Source organism: Alligator mississippiensis, chromosome 1 (assembly GCF_030867095.1).
Source record: "Alligator mississippiensis isolate rAllMis1 chromosome 1, rAllMis1, whole genome shotgun sequence".
NCBI lineage: Eukaryota > Metazoa > Chordata > Crocodylia > Alligatoridae > Alligator > Alligator mississippiensis.
In genome coordinates this window covers 189,427,583-189,447,244 of record NC_081824.1, presented here as the reverse complement: position 1 = coordinate 189,447,244, position 19,662 = coordinate 189,427,583, and the positions used below count along the sequence as shown (strand labels likewise).

General features: G+C 46.5%; 1 protein-coding gene across 1 annotated transcript in view; it reads left to right on the top strand.

Annotated features, from left to right (window-relative positions):
- Positions 1-1,189: 1,189 nt before the first annotated feature.
- Positions 1,190-19,662, top strand: part of VASH2 (vasohibin 2) — a 78,121-nt gene continuing 59,648 nt past the window's right edge. The window contains exons 1-2 of the mRNA XM_006268121.4: positions 1,190-1,360; positions 2,054-2,503. Coding sequence (XP_006268183.1) covers positions 2,228-2,503 — 276 coding nt within the window. The 5' untranslated portion in view covers positions 1,190-1,360; positions 2,054-2,227. The remainder of the gene's footprint in view (positions 1,361-2,053; positions 2,504-19,662) is intronic.

The window sequence follows — 19,662 nt, the reverse complement described above, 5'->3', positions numbered from 1 at the left end:
TTGCAGAATGAACAGCACGTGCCCCTGGTGGCTGGGGGGGAGGGGGGGCATGGTTGTGCTGGTGGCAGCGGCAGCCTGGTGGCAGTGAGCAGGGAGCTCCCACAGAGGCTGCTGGTGCTGTCGGTGGTGGGGGGTGGTGGTGAGTGCTGACCAGGGGTCGGCAACCACCCACAGGCATTGCAGGCAGCGTTGGCAGCAGCCAGCAGGGATTGCTGATGGCCTGCAGACGCTGCTGGTGGTGTCTGCAGCAGGAGGGCGAGCAGCAACCGCTTGCAGGTGCTGCCAATAGTGTCGGTGGCGCCTTTTTGCAGGGGGTGTACTGCCACGCCTGGGGGTGCATGTGCACCCATGTGCACCCTCTACACGTCACCCCTGTTTTGCAGTTATGAGACTAGACTGCTCTGTTGCATGTTCAGATAATAGCAGCTCTTCACCATTAGATTCTGGGCCTGTGAAGATACTGGTGTAGACCCTATTGCGGGACTGGGGGGTTTTTGAGGGTAAATTATTTGAATCGGTAATTATGCCTGTGAGGTGCCTCAGCCACTGTACCATGACAACAACAACAATGATAATAGCATAGTAATATAACTATAACAATAATAATGTGATAATGATGATAATATAATAATATGACAACAACAGTAATGATGATGACAATAATATAATGACAATAACAAATAATACTATAATGATGATGATTATGATAATAATCGTGATAATGATAATATATGACAATAGCAATAATAATGATAATCTAATAATGTAATGGCAATAACAAGAATACTAGTATGATGCTGATAATAATGACAATCATGATAATAATATAAAGGCAATAATAACAATCTGATGGTGGTGATGATGATGATAGTAATAGTATTATTGATGATGATGATGATGATACTACTACGTGAAAGCCGCGCCGAAGAGTGGTCAGGCTAGACCACTAGCCTACAGCCGTGTAAAACTACATGCAACGCTGAACACTATAAAGGACTGAACGGGACCCCCGAGCTCCCAAGGCGAAGCATCCCCAGCCAGCAATCCTGGCCAAGCGATCAGCTTTCTCGCCCGAGCCCCGCCCCTCCGGGGAAAAGCGCAGCCAATCAGAGCCCTGCGACGCTTCTCCGCGTTGCTTTCCAGTCCCGGGCGCCGCCCCTCTTTGTTGCAGCAGCCAATGGGGGCGCTCGGAACGCCGGCGGCCGCCGGGTAACATGGTTACATGTCAGAGAGGAACACTTGAGGATGGAACATGGACTGAGGCGCGGGTGGCAGCAGCAGCTGCAGCAGTCTCAGCCGCAGCCGCAGCCGCAGCCGCCCGGGGAGTGAAGCGCGCTGCAATGAGTCCGGATCCGACCAGGTGAGGGGCAGGACGGGCCGGCGGGTGGGCGAGTGCGGGGGGCCGCGCGGGGCCGAGGAGGGTGGGTGGATCTCTGCTGAAGAATGGCCTGCAGCCGGGGAAGCAGCAGGCACTCACCCACGTCCAGCGCAGCCCTCAGCTAATGCTGCCGATCGCCTGGGGAGAGAGCCTTCCCTGGCCGATCTCAATCCAGCACCCTTGCTGCTGCAGTCGGAGGCGCTCCCTGCGGCTGGTGGCTGACAGAACCACCAAGCTCTGGGCAAAGGGGAGGTGGTGAGTGCGGTGTGCAGGGGTCTCTGAGCGGGGGTAATACCGCATTTACATCTTGGACTCCCCATCATTTTGACAAGTTGCACCAGGTGATTCAGGGAGGGGGCTTTGCAGGGTGCTATTGTCCCTTTATGTGACAGACACAGGGGTAGCATAGAGCAGAGTCCTACCAGGCTGCTCTCTTCTCTCTTTGGGGTAATGCAAAGAGGCATGTCTTCCAGTTGCTATTGTCCTTTTGTCTGTCATTCTCAGTGGGACCTAGCAATGTTATTCTCTTGTGTGTCAGCCCCAGGAGATGGAAAGAGGGGAGAGAGAAAGAGAGAGAGAGAGTGTGTGTGTGTGTAGGGGGGTGTGGTAAGCTGAACGCCATGCATAAACTCCTGATAACATGCTCCTTCCTTCCCCATTCTATCCCGGTTTTAGATTCAGCCCACAAGACAACAGTCTCAGCACTGATCACACTGGCTTCTATGAGCTCATATCATCTCTATTTGCCTAATTCCTCTAGCAGCAAGTGAGATGGATAAGGCTTCCTTGTTGGGGCACTGAACTGTGTACATAGCCCCACCTGGACTGCTTTTGCAATTCAAGCCCACCATGACGGGCTCTACTTCCAATGCTCACCACTGTCCCCATCCCAAGGGAGCTAAAGGGGGTCGATCAAGAAGCACTCATGCCCGGCCAGTCAGCACGACCAACAATGGGGGCTCAGAGGAAGAAGACAAAGATGGAGGGGTGCTTTTCCTTGTTAATAAAAGCGGCTTCCCTATTGACAGACAGACCTGGGAGAGGATGTGGGTGCATGTGGAAAAGGTGCATCCTGAAGGCAAAGAGATAGTAGAGACAATAAGGAATGCTGTGTACCTGGCTAAAGTAAGTGACTCTGGTTCTTGGCAGACTCAAGAACACTTAGCCAAGCTGTTTTCTCTTTCTCCTGCAGTGTAGATGCATGCAAGTGTGTGCATTATTACTCAAGTATTAGCAACAGCTACAGTTAAGACTGCCTTTACACTTTCACTCTAAGCACCTGTTTTGAGGTATTAATAACTTCCCAAGCATGTTGCCTGCAGATTTCTAGATTTTTTTAGTCTATTTCAGTACATATTAATGTTTGCAAGTGTTTGTTCATCCCTCCAAAGAAAATACAACTAAAGGTTTGCCTTTATTGTTATGATGTTGTTTTTTACAGCAGGATTAAGTAACAGTTCATTGTTATCTTGCTGCAAAATCCCAGTGAAGAGTAGGCACTTGTATTATTACTATTATTACATCCAGAAACTACAGTCATAGAGCAGGACCCTTTTGTGCTAAGTGCTGTACACACACAGGACAGAAATGTTGTCCCTGCCCTAAAGAATTTACAATTGAAGTGTAAAACAAGAGTCAACAAATGAATATAGGCAGATGGAATAGGGTACTGGGTAATGCTAAGAATTTAAAACAGTATAGCTAATTGGTAGTTATCACACCTCTATTTTTACTGGGTATTAATATGATTTGATTTCTTTTAATTGGCCAAACTGAAAAATAATAACAAAAAATGTTTTTGATAGAGGCACAACAAAAACAAAATAAGTATTTTGAGAAAATGGAAGAAGTCCAAAAAGTAAAAAAAAAAAATCATTATGAAATCTTTTATTCAACCCGAATGAAATGTTTCTCTGAATTTTGGAGGTTTTAACACAATTTTTTAAAACTGAATTTTTAAAAATGCAAAATCAAAATGTATGTTTTGTTTCAAAGAACCTGAAACGAAACGTTTCTCTTTTTTTCCAGCTGAAACAGACAAATTGAACCATATGCATCAGTAGCTTGGGTTCACATGAATCTGCATGTTTTTGCAAATAAGATATATTTGACTGAAAAATGTCACCTACCTGTAGTAAGAACACGCCTTCTTTTATCACTAAAGACGAAAATTGGCAGGTTATTATACAGTATGCCTTTGGATGTCCCCAAAAATGCTGGTTTTGACTTGGTGGAATTTGGAAACCATGAGAACTTCCCTTCCCACGTGGACAGTACACTCCAGACACCACTTACGCTGTGTTCACCTAGGCTGCAGTGACTGCACTGCACAATGCTGGTTCAGCTGCCCTCTGACATACCCAACTCATCAGGTGCAGCGTGAACAAGGCAGAGCTCTTATGAAGTCTTTCCTCATCCAGAGCTATCTGAAACTAGCCTTGATATTACAGCCTAGATCTGGGCTTTCTAAGCTTTTGAGTGTTTCCTAGTCCTTTATTTATCTTCTGCCCCTGTTTCCCTACCATGCGTGTGTCTTGTCTGTTTTGATTGTAAGTTCTTTCAGAGGACAGACTAATGATGGACTCTGCTCCATTCTGGTTTGGTTTTAAATCTACTATAAGAGACATGGTTATTAATAGTAAAATTTGGACCTCCTTCACATTTGCCTACTAAAGAGTGTGAAATCCTAGCCTTGCTGAGGTTGTTGGGAAAATTCTCGTTGATTTTAATGGGGTCAAGAGTTTACCTGTAGTGATGTGTACATAACTTTGAGGAAGTTTAGAACCCGGGCTGGACCTCACAGCTTGGGCCCATCTGTGGTTTTTTTTTGTTTTTTTTCTATGCTCATACTGATCTCTGAATTCAAGGTGAATACAGCAGAGAAGGTCTGCTTTGCATGTAGATTTTATACTAATTTTGGAGGTTTAATAATAAAGATGCATCTGGGTATTGGCAGGCATATGCTGTGTAAACCAAGGTGCACAGTCTTGCCTTTCCTGCTGTCAGAATTTCTTGAGACTGGCAGGTTACTCACCTTTCTTCACCTGAAACAGTTAGACAAATCAACCTACATTTGTGAATAGATTTGGTCATGGTGGGCGCGTATACATGAGCACGGATGCTGCTCCGACAGGCTGGAATTCCAGTGTGTTGGTACAAACTCAATTAATTGAGTCTGCTGGAGTGTGACAATTGCCATGCTCCTGCAGCCTTCTGCATCTCATGTATCAGCATCCGCGTGCTTAAGAATGTTGTTGGGGGTGCTTGAACTAAAGCTTGTTGAATGAGTAGGAGACGCAACAGTACTTTAGTTAGAGTGGATCTTGGAGCTGCTTTAATTAAAGTGCTGCTCCCCCCATCCCTGGAACATATGTAAAAGTGCCCCCTGGTTCTACATTTTTCAGTGAGTAAAATATTCACCTGAAAAATGTCACTCCTTGAAATTGTTTGGTTCTTTGTCATGCTTTGCTTGATTTCTGACTGCAGCTGCTGCATTAGCAGTTGGTGTCAGAGGTCAGAATAAGATGATCTCTCTATTTTAGGAGATTGCACGTTTGCTTCTCTTCTCATATACAGTAATACGAATCAGGAATGACTGCTGAAGCTGGTTGTATTATACTAGCATAAAACCTGCTGAGAGAGGAGGCACTTTTGGGGTGAGCAGTGGAAATGGTATGATTGATGTGACATGCATATGTACTTCAGATTGGTTGGGATGCCTCTGTTCTTTACCTGGGTTAGTAAGTAGAAGCTGTAGACACAGTTGAGTCAGCTGCCTAGGGAACATGCCCATTTTGTCAGTGATTCATGCTGAGTGAGGCTGAGCACCTGTGCGGTGCTTCATCCTATGCAGCCTTAAAACACTCTTAACTTTGAACTTCACTTCTTTCTGTAGGGCAGAAACATGCAGAGTAGGAGAGGGAGGCAGATGCATGGAAGGGGAGGAGGAGATTAAGTATTGTATACTTTTCCCTGTCCCTCAAGTTATGAACACTGCGCAGCTGTGCCAGTGCAGGCAGAAATGCGTCCCATGATTCTTTCCCTCATCCTTTAATACAAGTTATTTCATTTAGCAAGCCCTCAGGTTTTGCCTCCACATCAGCTCTCTGGAGAGCAGAAAATGTAGGTGGTGTGTGTCGAACCTGTAGCAGCACATCCTGAGGGACCCACAGGGTTGGCACTTGCCTTCACTTGGAGTTTTCAGACTCTTTGGAGTAGGGAAACTACAGAGCCTGCTCCCTTTGAGGCTGTAAACCCCTGCCTCAGGTGGGAACATGGAGTGGAACCATGCAAGGTGAACTCCAGTCTCTTCCTTGCTCCTGGAAGGCCTTTAATTCAAGGGCATGTTGCGTTGGGCCTACTTAATAAGGGTGTGCAAAGCGGGCCCTATTTGATTTGGATTCAGATTTGCCCTGAATCAGGGACAGTGATTGGATTCATTGATTTGGATCACTGTCCCTGATTCAATTCAGCTGAATCCGAATCTCTAGAGTCGATGCTGATTCAGAGAATCAGCGACTTGGACATAGACACAACTTTAAATATTTTTTCTACATACCTTGAGGTACCAGTGTGGCTCGTGAATGCTGCGATGCTGGGGCGGATGGAGCGTCCCACAGGAGCGCGAAGACTCCCCTGCATGCTTGGCAGCAAACCCAGAAGTGGACCAGAAGTACTTCCGGTTCACTTCTGGGTCTGCAGGGGAGTGTGTGGGGGGCCCCCTGTGCCACTCCCGGCTCCGTGATCAGCCATGGGGGGACCCCGGGTGCCCCTCCAGACCCAGAAGGCACCAGTTGCCGAGCTGAGGGGGTGTAGGGGGCCCCCTACGCACCCCCCATCGGACCCAGAAGTGCTGTGGGGTCTGCTGCTGGACACTGCTGCCAAGTGCTCTGGGGAGCCCCCCACACTCCTGTGGGGTGCTCCATCCGCCACAGCATTCATGAGCCACCTGCTACCTAGAGGTATGTAGAAAAAACATTTAAAGCTGTGTCTATGTCCAAATCACCGAATCTTCCCAAATCTCTCCAAATCAATTTGGGGGGTTCCAATTCAATTCGGAGAGATTAAAGGATACTCTGATTTGATTTGGAGATTTGGCCACTGAATCGGGCCAAAGCTCTGCCGAATTGAGTCAGGAACTGAAACTTCGCACAGCCCTGCTATTTAATCAGTCCAGAAGCTGGAAAAGTAAATGACACTTACAGTGTATCCCAACAAAAGCTTTGCTAAGGGTTGGTACTGTTCAGCTAACAATGAGCTCCACTAATGTAAGGTTTTAGGAAGTTTGTTTAGGCTTATGGTACTATACTGTCTCTAAAGTGTTGGGCATAGACCTCTCTCTGAAACGTGATATCACGTGTTGGCCATTATTCTAGGCTGGTATGATGGTTCATGTGACCTAATGCAAATAGTTAGGAGGAGATGCTGACAGGCAGGTGTCCATTTGCATCCTGAGGGATAAGGCACTTGTCCTGGTTTCATGAGCCCTGTTGAAACTGTTTAACTTTTGTCTAAATCAGAAGCTAAGGCATTTCAAACTAGCTGGGAGGGAGTTGGGACATATTGATGATCATTGGACAGAACAGTTTTTTTAGCATAGTTCTTGCTCATTTCTTCAATCCTCCTCTTAGATCAGTTCTTGTCCTGGAATACATTTTACTCCTAATGAAGGCTATGCTGTATCAGGCTATGCTACTTCAGCTTAATCACAACATAGCAATTTCTACCACTTTATTTCATTACTCTCTGGTTCATGGATTTTTTTTTGCATCATGTTTCTCAATTGCTTCTTGCTCAACTGTGCTTGAGCTGGAATATTGTGCAGTGCATGGCAGGCTATTAGTCTAGCAACCCTCGTCCTGGTAACCCTGTCTTTTCTGTTTATGACAGTTTGTATCTTTTTGGGTTTTGACTCTGCTGTAGTCCCTTTAATAGTTCAAACACCTTAGTTTTGATCTCCTCTGTGTAGGTGATAGTAATAAAGTTCCCATTCTCCCACCAGCATTATCTACTGTATTTCTAAAGTGTCTGTTCCTGTTGATAAGAACTGAATCCCTGTAAGTAAAATGTAAGACCAGCCCAGTTACATTTTTTTTTCTTTTCTGGGTTTAGTGGCCTAGATTAGATGAGTAGGCTTTTTTTATTCCAGCCCATTTCCTCTTGGTTTAAAAAGTTTTGAGTTCCAATGGTGACTTCATTGTTAATCATGATCTGTGGTTCAATTAGAAAGCAAAGCACAAACTGGATTTGATTATTGCACTTGCCCCCCAAAAGAAACCTGCAGGGCAGAAACGTTTGTTCCACACACCAAATGACATATACCTGGCATGTCTGTGATGACTGATGAAACAACTGGTGAGAGATGAACTCATAGCAGACAGCCCCCAAATAAGTCCCCACCTGCCTTATGTTCCCATCTCATTCCCACCTGCCTATGGCCAGATGGGACTGATGGCATGTGATCTGGGAAGCTAAGCAAGTCTGGGCCTGGTTTGTAATGGGATGGGAGTCAGCTTGGGAATCCTGGAGGCTGCCTTCCCTTTTTTCCCCTAGCACCCCCTGGGATAACAAGGAATAACAGCCACAAGTAGTTGGAGAGTAGGTTTAGATTAGACATCCGTAGGAACTACTTCACAGTCAGGGCGGCTAGGATCTGGAACCAACTTCCAAGGGAAGTAGTGCTGGCTCCTACCCTGGGGGTCTTTAAGAAGCGGCTTGATGCCTACCTGGCTGGGGTCATTTGAGCCCAGTTTTCTTCCTGCCCAGGCAGGGGGGTCGGACTTGAAGATCTACAAGGTCCCTTCTGACCCTACTTCTATGATTCTATGAAGTCACCACACTAAAGGCCACTAAAGGCTCTGTATATGCCGGAGCCTTGTGATAATGCAGGAATAATGTGGCTAGACAGTTAGGTTTCACCTGTTCTTTCCCTGAAAACCCAGTCTGCTAATTCATGATCAGTAGGCAAAGAATTAGCCCTCCCCTTCCCCCCAAATTCTTAAATTCTCATTCTCCCCCATTCAAAGAGATGTTGCCATGTGCCAAGCTGACCAGCCCCTTTCAGAAAAGATAGGGCCAGCCTCACCTGTTACTAACTAATGGCTTCTCAGCAAAAGCTATTAGAATAACAGGTTGGTGACAGCCTGAGGAGCACCTGGTCCCTTACAAAGCACTTTTGGGCTCGTGAACTGCAGGAATAATTATAATCTAGCACAGGGCTGTCCAACTGGTAGCCTGCCAGCTGCATGCAGCCCACAAGGCTGTCACTGCTCCCACCACTCTGGCTGCAAAAGCATCCTAAATCTTCAGGTTCCCCTTCCTCCTCTGGCTTCCACTTCTTGCCTTTGCCCTTGGGGGTGGGGAGTAACACAGTGCAAGGAGCTGAGAGTGAGTCTAGGCTGTGGATAGGAGGAGGAGGGGGGCAGGGGAGACAGGAGTCATGCCTGTGCAGTCCCACAGCACCACGTGTCCCCCAGTGCAGTGGTGGTGGAGGGGGAAGTCTGTGTGGGTGCATGAAGCAGCTAGGGGGATGTCTGCATTGCACAGGAGCCCTTAGCTCACTTGATATGGTCTGTGTTGCATGTGGCACTTGGAGTGTGTAGTTCTTAGAAATTGGACAACCTTGATCTAGCATTTAGGTGGCTTCTAGGCCTATGGGTTAGAGAGTCCTTGGTGTCCTGGGGCCTCAGGGCTTAGTACAGACAGTCAAAAAGCTTGAGGCTAAATTTTGATTCAGTCTTCACAGGTTAGCTGCATAGATTTAACTGATAAGCAAGTGAGCAGACATTCACTTTTGATTCTGGAAATGCAGTCGCATGGCTGCAGTGGCCCAGACCAGAAGCTGGGTGGGCGCTACAGCATGCCTCACTGCTCAGCTAGAGCAGGCAGCATGGGTAGCCTGCCCACCCTGCAAGGAGGGGAGAGGCGTTATGGGGGAGGTGCAAAGCATTCTAGGATGCTGGGGGACTATGCATTAACTTGAATCTGGAGGGGATCTGGGACAGAAGTTCAGTAAACTGATTTAACCTAAATTGGTTAAGTCTGATACCATGTCCATCCAGGTGTATCTTAAACCAGTTTCAGCCATATTGAAAGCAGTTTATGTGCACTGAACTTCTGTTGTGTTACATATTTGAACCAGTTTCTGATCACTTCTACCAATTTGTGTATAACTTGTTCGTAGGCCAGAGGAGAGGCAGAGGCACATGTTTGTTTTGTTGGTTTTTGTAAGTTTTGGTTCCTCTTCAAGTTGTGCTATGAGGCAATGGCATGAAGCAGACTTAGTTTGGCACTGGTCCTTCCTGGCCTGGTGAGACCAGCTCCTTGCACTCCAATTCTTTTCTTATGCTTGAATTGAAATTAAGCTGAGCAATGCTTGTTTTTTGTCTATTTGGTATATTCTGTCTTGATGTTTAATTCCCAGTGATGGGCAGTGAGTTTTCATCCTTTTTCAGGAATCTGCATTTGATTGCACTAATCATTTTAGCATTAGTCCCTGTACTCTTCTATGTAGGACAGTAAGTAGCTTCTTAGTGTATCTGTTTGGTTACCAGTAAAGGAGCAAATGTAAATTATGAGGCTGCTTTTCTCAAGTCTGCCTTGCTGGTTTGGATCCTGAAAATAAAGCCATGGTGCCCTTACTCCCTTATTAGGTTGCCAGCCTGGGAGTGCCAGCTCCTGAAGGTTTAATCCAGTTCTTATTCTCATCTTCAGTTTATTATTAGTGCTTAGTAAACAACACTGGTTCCTTTATACCAGAACAGAATTTCTATGGTTCTGGCTAACCTGAGACCTACATGTGCATTGCAGGCATTAATAAATGAAGCCTGCCAACAACTCAGTGAGCCCCTGTCTGCCAGCCTTGCTTGTGATGAGTAATAGCAGTCCTTAGAGAAAGGAGCAAAGTCATGCCTTGAGATTCAGAAATATTGCACTGTGGGGTCTGAGGTGAGGAGCAGAAGGTCTGTATCAGAGCTGAGAACCGAGTCTGAATGATGTGAAACTCAGTTCTAAGATTTAGCCCCAAGATAATCCTCCTGTTTTACATGGTCTCTGATGCAAACTTTGGATCTGATTCTGTGCTGGATTTCGTCTGTTTTCTTTATCAGAGTTGTTCTTAAGTAACACTGGTGTGAGATCAAAATCTGTCCCTTGTTTTAAATCTTTGTGAATATCACTTTATAATTCATGAGCTGCAAGGTTTGCATTTCCTTCCATCCTCTGGACCTTGAAGAGTTTTGTTTGCAGACTCTTGCAGATTTCTTAATGAAGGTTGGCTGGGACACGTATTGTGACTGGAGGGCTCTGTTCTGACAGGACAGTGATTGACACAAACCCGTACTTCTTTTTTAGCTGACAGGTTAAAACTTTGCTGCATTACCACTCCATGCATTGCTTGCACTGATTGAGCATCTGCAGTTATGGGAAGACTGATCTTAGCACCTTTGTCTGGAGTGGTTGCTAGCTTTTATATATAAACCAAATGGGAAAATTAAAGGAACAGAACATCCAGAAGCTAAATCCTTTTCTAGCTGTAAATGTGCTAAATGGGCTAATTTATAATATTGTTACCCATGTAGCAGTAATTAAAGTGTTGAAAAAAAGAGAACTGTGATTTAATTTCTGGAGGTTGTTTTTTTAAAAAAATCAGACAGTACTTAAATATAAATATCAGAAGTCCACTTGGATTCCAAGGCCCCAGTTCCTCCCTAGGACAGCTCCAGTGACTACAGAGGAGTTACTCCCTAAAAAAAAGCTCGTCTGTGTGTCTTCTCAATTATGATGTCTCCCAGAAAGCACACATAAAATGGGCTGGCCTACAAGAGTACTGTATCATTATTGTTAGAAGAAAAGTTTCTATTGACCACTTCCACTCAGGATATGATTCCCTGAGGAGGAGGATTTGCAAATGGCACCAGGGAGCCATATGTTTTCCACGTGGCATTCAAATAAGCAGAGCCAGTGATGAGTCAGAAACTAGGAATCCTGTTGCTTCTCTTCCTATTGTGAGAGTGTTGTGGGAAAGGAGAAGCCTGCAATATCCTGAGGAGATATTAGACCAAGGGTCAGCAATGATTTGGGGCAGAATGCCCAAAGCCGCCCAACCTTGACTTGTAAGATGTTGGAGGTTTCCAGACTCAAAGGGAGCAGGCTCTGTAGCTTCCCTACTCCAGAGAGTCTGAAAACCGCAAGTGAAGGCAAGTGCCAACTCTGTGGGTCCTTTAGGTTGTGTTGCTGCAGGTTCCCCCCACACCACCTACATTTTCTGCCCTCCAGAGAGCTGATGTGGAGATAAAACCTGAGGGCTTGCTGAAGAAAATAACTCGTGTTAAAGGATGAGGGGTGGATGGTGGGGGAGCTGCAAGGGGCCCCATCTTTATTGTGGCAATGCAGCCCCAGCCTGTACCCTGCTGTCCCCCCAGAGCCATGCATGCACCTGCTGCCAGCCACAAGCTGGGCCAGGGTAGGGCAGACCTCGGTGCAGCAGCTTGCAGCTGCCTGCCACAGCCAGCCCGGGTTCTGGGCGGACCAGTACTGCCTGCCATGGAGCCCAGTGTCCTCGCAGCAGACATTGGAGAAGTTGCAGCAGCTGCACGGAGGTCTGTAGAGCTCCGGCCCAGCTCCTTACCAATGGCAGGTGTATGCATGCTTCCAGACGGAGGGTGGGGAAGCTGCAAGGGGCCTGATCCTTTGTGTGGCAGCACAGCCCTGGCCCCTTCCCCACCATCTGCCCCAAAGCACATGTGCCAAGTAAAATGCCTTCGTGTGCCATGCTCTGGCACACGTGCTGGGGAATACTGACCCCTGCATTAGGGGTTTGACACCTCTGTCAAGATGCACTGTCAGATAAGGCAGGGCTAACCCTGGGGGTTTGCACCTTGGCTCTGTCTACTCAAACACTTCACAGTCTTTCATGTATTAATTCTTGCAGCATCCTTGCAGGACAGAGAAGGGCTGTTGCCCCCATTTTACCAACAGGGAAGTGAGATGCAGAGTGGCTAATGACTGGATCCACAAAAGCGTTAGGTGCCTAATTTTCATTGAATTCAGTAGAGAAAGATGTGACATTTGAAATGTTTGCAAGTGCCACAGGCTTGGAAACATTAACAAAAGTACTGTTGTGAGCCACCAGACATGCTGTACCCTCCAACTGGAGTGTTTCACAGTTGCTCCAGATTCCTGTAGTGGTGTGCTCACCAGCCAGGGAGGGGGCTACAGGGGGCTTGACTCCATTTCCCCTTCCCCTCTTCCCTCTCCCCTCACAGGGAGCAGAGACTGAAGCAGACTGTCATTGCTGCTCCTAGCACTGGCTCTGCTTGCCTTTATTCTGCTCCTGGCACTGGGGGGAGGAGGAGGGTGGGGGACGCTGCAGTGGCTTGCAGGGGAGATGGGGGACACAGGGGTTTACCTGGCTCTGGCAGTAATGACAGCAGTAGAGCGAAGGTAGAGTGGTGGGATAGCACCCACTGACTGGTCTGGTATCCCTCCCTCTTTCCATGTGCATGGTGCACAGTGGAGCACTGGGATACTGGGGGACCTAGGGGTCCCCGGTCATGCTCTGTGCACAGTACACAGCATGTCAAAATAGTACCTCTTGTAAACAGGTACTCCAGTTTTGAAACACTTCAGCTGCTTTTGGAGCGCTTCAAAAGGCATGCAGTTTTGTACGGCTTGCCACTTGAAGCACTTTAAAGGCATTTGAAATGCTTTAGGGTGTGGGCAGACATTACCTTTAAATAGAAATTAGGGGCATTTTGCACATACAGCGAGGCTGCTCCGAGAGGCTTTAAATCCACCGAACGAGCTTTAGTTCAAAGCGTCCCACCGCCTATTTTTCAGTGCAGGGATACTGATACATGTGATGCTTGGGTGCTTTTATTTAGCGTTGCTCACTAATTCAAGCACCCCCACTTCCCTGAGCATGTCCATAAACACCCAAGGTTTCTAAACACCTCTGAGGATCTGGTGGCTGGTCCAGTGTCATACAGGAATTCTGTGATGGAGTGAATGCTTGAAACTATGTCCCAGAAGTGCTATATGTTAGTGCCCTATACATAGCGGCAGTCTGCCTTCTGATTTCAGAAGTCAGTAAGCAACATTCCCATAGATATTTTTTTTCTTTACTGGAGCCCCTCTGCCCACAACATATTCCATCTTTTTCTTAATGGAGAAGGAGGCAAAAGTGGATTGGCACAGGAGGCTGTGGAGCTGCCTCTTTCAGTCTTCCCTTAGTGGAAAATCTGCCCTGTTGATGGGGAATTCTGCCAGGGAAATCTCTGGAGGAATAAACACTTCTTGCAAGTTGTGCCCTACTCACTGAGTTTTCTTGGGGTTACATTAGTTTTCAGATTCTCTGGGAAATACTTATCCCAGTGCTCCCTTCTTTGAGGATCCTTATTTCTCCTGTTTGCTCTCGCCAGTTGTTCTTCCTTGGCAGTTTTGTTGACTGAGAAGAAAGTCCAAGGGTGGCCTGTCTGTCTACTTTGGTCAGACAGTAAGGTGCAAATCTACCCTGCCTTCTGCTTGACTTCAGACTAGTACTTGTAGCCTCAGAAAGATGAGTCTTGGTGAGGTTATAGTCTCACCTGATCATGGCTCTGAAGTTACATGTGGAGAAATATTGCATGAGAGGTCAGAAAGCATGCTATCACCAGAGCGCTGGAGCCCTTATACGTGCATCTGGCTTCCATTGGCATAGTGAGTCTTAAGGCCCTGACACAGGCACCTTCCTCTCCTGTTGTGGCATCCTTGGAAAGTCTTTGCCTATGGATAGGGGCCTCTTTGAATCATGGTGAGACTAAATTTTTGTGGGTTGGTCGCAGCATACAGAGCAAATTTCACGGATATTTCCTGGATGTGCTCCATCAGCCCTGCACCTTAGCACTGATTAGCAGAGAGGCCCTGGCAGATGAGAAGGGATGGGGGGTGGCCACCACCTTGTCTGCTGCCCTCTGTACTTTCCTTCCAGCTGGCACCTTCCCTTCCCCCCATGGCAAGCTGTGTGGCTGGGCCATGACAGCGAAGGACCACTGGGGAGCCAGCATTTTTTTTTTTTAAGTTTATTTTTTAAGATTTCATGGACAATCTGGGATTTCATGATTTCCACAAAATCATGAATTGAGTAGATCCCCACCTATGGAAGCACACAGGGCACTGGGTTTTAAAGTAGTGTCACATGGCTTAAACTCTCAGCATTTGGAGGCTTGGAGTGTGGAAAGCCCTGTATACCAAAACCATCCCCAGAACTTTCTGCTTATTTGTCCCCTTTCTTGGTGCCCTGCAGGACTGGGTAATATCCTTTATGAAGTACCAAACTCCCTATGCTCTTGGTGAAATCAGTGAGACTGAAGATGCTCAGTGCTCTGCAAGATTGAGCCTTTACTTGTTGTGCTGAGGTGTGGAAGGACTTGTAAGCCATGTGAGTAGGGTGGCCACCAGGGCACCCCCAGAATACAGGACACCACTTTTTGGTGGTGGGGGGGGGGGAACCACCACCCCTCTCAGCCAATTAGCAGTGAGGTACAGGGCTGGTGCCTATTTGGCCAATCGGCAGTGAGTGGTGGGGCCACAAGGCCACTTGGCCAATTGGCAGAAAAGGGTGGGGGCACCAGAAAAAAGCCTCCCTTCCTCGGTGGCTGGCTCCAAACCCTGCTCCTTCTGGCTGTGCACCACCCTACCTCTAGCACAGCCAATAGAATCATGAGGACGAATGACTGACATGCATTTCCACCAGTGAACTGAAAAACAGGACTTCTTGCTGTCTGTTCCTCATTTAGAAAGGACAGAGGACAAAGAGTTAAAAAACACGATGGCCCAGTATAAAACAGGACCAACAGCCACCTGACGTGGATCAGGGATAGAACAGGCTCTGCTCTAGGTTCTGTGGCATTTGTGCATTAAAAGGAGAACCACCCATAACATTTCAGCACGGTTGATTGTTTAGTTATGCCTGAAAACATTATGCTATCTTAAAAAATTGAGCTTTTCTGAGCCTGTGTTTAGGCACCCTTTTTATATATATATGTTTCATAGTTGGTAGGGTCAGAAGGGACCTGAGGAGATCATCTAATCCGACCCCCTGCTGTGGCAGGAAAGAATGCTGGGGTCAAATGACCCCGGCCAGATGTTCATCCAGCCTTTTTTTAAAGACCACCAGGGTAGGAGCCAGCACCACTTCTTTTGGAAGTTGGTTGCAGGTCCTAGCCGCCGTGACAGTGAAATAGTGCTTCCTAATGTCTAGCCTGAAACTACCCTTCACTAGCTTGTGTCCGTTGTTTCTTGTAACTCCCGGGAGTGCTCGGGGGAACAGGGACTCTCCCAATGCCTGTTGGTCCCCCTTGACTAGTTTGTAGACTGCCACTAGATCCCTTCTCAGACTTCTCTTGTGGAGGCTGAACAGGTTCAGGTCCCTCAGCCTCTCCTTGTAGGGCCTGCCCTGCTGACCCCTGATCAAGCAGGTGGCCTTCCTTTGGACCCTCTCCATATTGGCCACATCCCTCCTGAAGTGCAGTGCCCAGAACTGGACGCAGTACTCCAGCTGTGACCTGACCAGTGTTGCATAGAGGGGGAGGATCACCTCTTTGGACCTGCTTGAGATGCATCTGTGGATGCACGACAAGGTATGGTTGGCCTTCCTGACCGCGTCCCCACACTGTCGGCCCATGTTCATTGTGGCATCAATGATGACTCCAAGATCCTTTTGTCTCAACACTGGTGAGAAGGGAGTTCCCCCGCCTGTAGGTGTGCCACTGGTTCTTCCTCCCCAGGTGCAGTACCCTGCACTTGTCAGTGTTGAACCCATCCTGTTCTCTTCGGCCCACCCCTGTAACCTGTCTAGATCTGCTTGCAGCCTGTTCCTTCCTACTAGTGTACCCACTTCTCCCCACATCTTAGTGTCATCTGCGAACTTGAAAAGGGTGCTTTCTACCCCCTCGTCCAAGTCACTGATGAAAATGTTGAATAGTGCGGGCCTGAGGACCGAGCCCTGGGGAACCCCGCTGCCCACATCCCTCCAGGTCAAATAAGACCCGTCCGCCACCACCCTATGGGTGCAGCCCTTCAGCCAGTTAGTGACCCATCTGACCGTGTAGGCATCAACACCACTGTCTCCTAATTTCTTACTGAGAATGGGGTGAGAGACCATGTCAAAGGCCTTCCTGAAGTCCAGAAAGACTATATCCACTGTGACACCTGCATCCAAGGACTTGGTGACCTGGTCATAGCAGGCCACCAGGTTGGTTTGACAAGACCTGCCCCTAATGAACCCATGCTGGTTGCCCCTGAGCATAACCTCCCCTGCTGGCCCTTCTTGGACATGTGCCAGGATAATTCTTTCGAAAAGCTTCCCCAGGACCGAGGTAAGACTCGCAAGCCTATAGTTTCCTGGATCCTCCTTCCTCCCTTTTTTGAAGATGGGGACCACATTGGCCTTTTTCCAGTCCTCCACCACATTGCCCGAGCGCCATGAGTGCTCTTAGAGCTGTGCCAGAGGTCCCGCTATGACCCCTGCTAGTTCCTTCAGCACTCTGGGATTGAGATCATCAGGACTTGCGGATTTAAATACATCTAGTCCCTCCAGAAGTTCCCTGACAAGGTTCTAATTAATCCTAGGCCTGGGTGTGCCACCCACAGGGCCCTCGGGGGGGGGGGGGGGGCAGTGGGGGAGATATCTGGGTCCCTCCTCAGAAATACGGAGGCAAAGAAATTGTTGAATATGTCAGCTTTACTGTCAGGTGAGATGACCAGATTTCCTAGCGTGTCCTGCAGAGGCCCCACGTTACTTGGCACCTTCTTTTGCCCCCTTATGTATTTGAAAAAGGACTTCTTGTTGTCCTTGATCTGGGTCACTAGTCCCAGCTCCATTTCTGCCTTGGCCTTCCTGACCACCCCCCTACATTCCCGAGCTACCGAGGTATAGCCCTCTCTTGTGATGGCCCCTCCCTTCCCCTCCCTATATATATATATATATATATATATATATATATATATATATATTATATATATATAATATGGTGCATATTATACCTGTACGTTTGATGCATGCAAACAGAGAGAAATAGAAGTACAAATTGGCTACAACATGTAAAACGTAGTTATTTTTTAAGTCATGCTACATCCTGTTGTATCCCGCAACCCAGTCGGAATTCGTGGCCCTATTGTATTAGATCAGGGGCGGGCAATTATTTCGGGCGGAGGGCCGCTTGCTGAGTTTTGGCAAGCCATCAAGGGCCTCATGACAGGCAGCCAGGGGCAGATAACTATTAATTTTCTAAATTTTTTAGGGGCCCTGTGGGCTGGATAGAATGGCCTGGTGGGCTGCATCTGGCCTGCGGGCTGCATTTTGCCCACCCCTGTATTAGATGCTGTCCAAACACAGGGTGGGATTCTTGAAGGTGCTTAGCACTAATCTAATTCTGCTTCATGAGTGGCAAAGGAAGTTTTACCCTTGGGAGCAGTTAGGCTAAGTGAATATTTTACCCAACAGAGAGAGCTGTTTGAAGGAATAGTCTTACTCCTGTACTAATGGTGTATAAATGATTAAACCTAAAAGGATGTGACAAATCCATCTTCCTAGCCACCCATCATCCTCTACTTGCCTTTTGCAGTCCCTGTAGCTTTGATACTATCTGGTCTATATATGGTAGCATCACACTCTAGAACAACAAGAGAATATTTGCATCCAAATGTAAACCTTATAACGGGACTTTGAAAGTAATTCAGAGCAATATTTTTTGTTGCCATATTAAGGCTCTAAAAAACCTTTTTCTTTCCTAAAAACCTATTTAGTATTAAAATATTTGGAGTTTTCGTATATGTATTACATCATTTTCATAATCTTCATTTGTTACCATTAATGACCAGCATGGAGTTGGTCAGCCTTTTCTTAGCTATGTACTTAGTCCTGTTTGGATTCCCACAATGGCAACCATGTGTCATAACATCTTAATTCTGATGCAAAACTATTTTGTTGGTTTTTTCCCTTTGAAATTATCTCATTTATTTTTGTTTCTTAATGCCATTAATGCTGGGATAACTTTCCTTTTCCAAAGAAGAGCTATTGTACATCTGGCTATCTATTGTAATTGTCTCAACTGAGAGTGTGGGGCTAACTTGTCTGAAGACACCTGGGGCTGAATCCCTGGTTTTATTGAACTCACTGAAAATGTTGACATTGCAGTGGGTTTCACCCATTTTTTTGGAATATTGTACTTATTAATACCCCAAATGTGGACGTATGAATTGGCTTGTCTGTGTTGATTCAATTGTTAAAAACAAGCAGCGTCTTCTTGTAGGGCAGGTTTGTTACCTGCTTGGTACAACATTCAAATGTACCTAAAGTTAAGAAATGGAGATTAGAATTAGATAGAGTTGCAGTAGAGTACATCCAGCCATATTTTATGGGAGTGTGTTCAAAAGCTACTCAGGATTTTGGGAAGTGATGTAAAACTATTTCATCATCACGGGGTCTGAAAAGGTAACTCATAAAGTCTAATTCTTCCTTCAGACACGTTACTGAAGTTCCCAAAATACTCTAATACTCTTACCACTGTAGTTCTTTCCGTGGAATTCCATAGAAAGGCAGAATTAAGTCAAGCCAGAAATATTAAAAAAAAAAAATGTAAAATCTGTTTTTTTTTCTAACCTGAGACATCTTAAAGTGCTAGTTATCCACCAGCTGAAAGCTAAGCCTTTTTAAAAATGTCTCAACATGGGCACTCAGAGAAGCTCAAAAACAGTAGCTGCATTTAAAAATGTTGGCCTAACAGTTTAAATAAACTGTTCTGCTCTTACTGATGCTGTTGCCTTAGTTTAAGTGCTTTCCCTTCAGCAGGTTTTTGTGTCTATAATTCAGGGACTATTGGTGTCTGGCTTTCATAATGGTTAGGGAAGTAGTAACAGCTGTTTTGTTGTTTTCATTTCTTGTATCATGTTATTTCATTAGCCACTAGCATCAAAGAATGAACAGTGATGGGTGAAAAAACAAACTCTCAAATGCTGACATAGAAACAGTGGCAGTAATGTCCTGTGGGAGTTTTAGGCTGACAATAATCATGGAGAAGTAGGGCTGGAAGAGTCATCTTAGTCCAGTCCCCTGCCTGAGGCAGGATCAACCCTATCCAAACCTTCCTATACAAATCCATTTTCTAACCTCTTAGCAAAACTACAGTCAACCCTGACACACAAGACATAACATGCTAATCTGCCACATGTAAAGCAAGGGGACAATGATGGCCAATGTCCAGCAGCTGCAAAGGTTGGTAAAAAAAAAAAACCTCTCAAGAGAT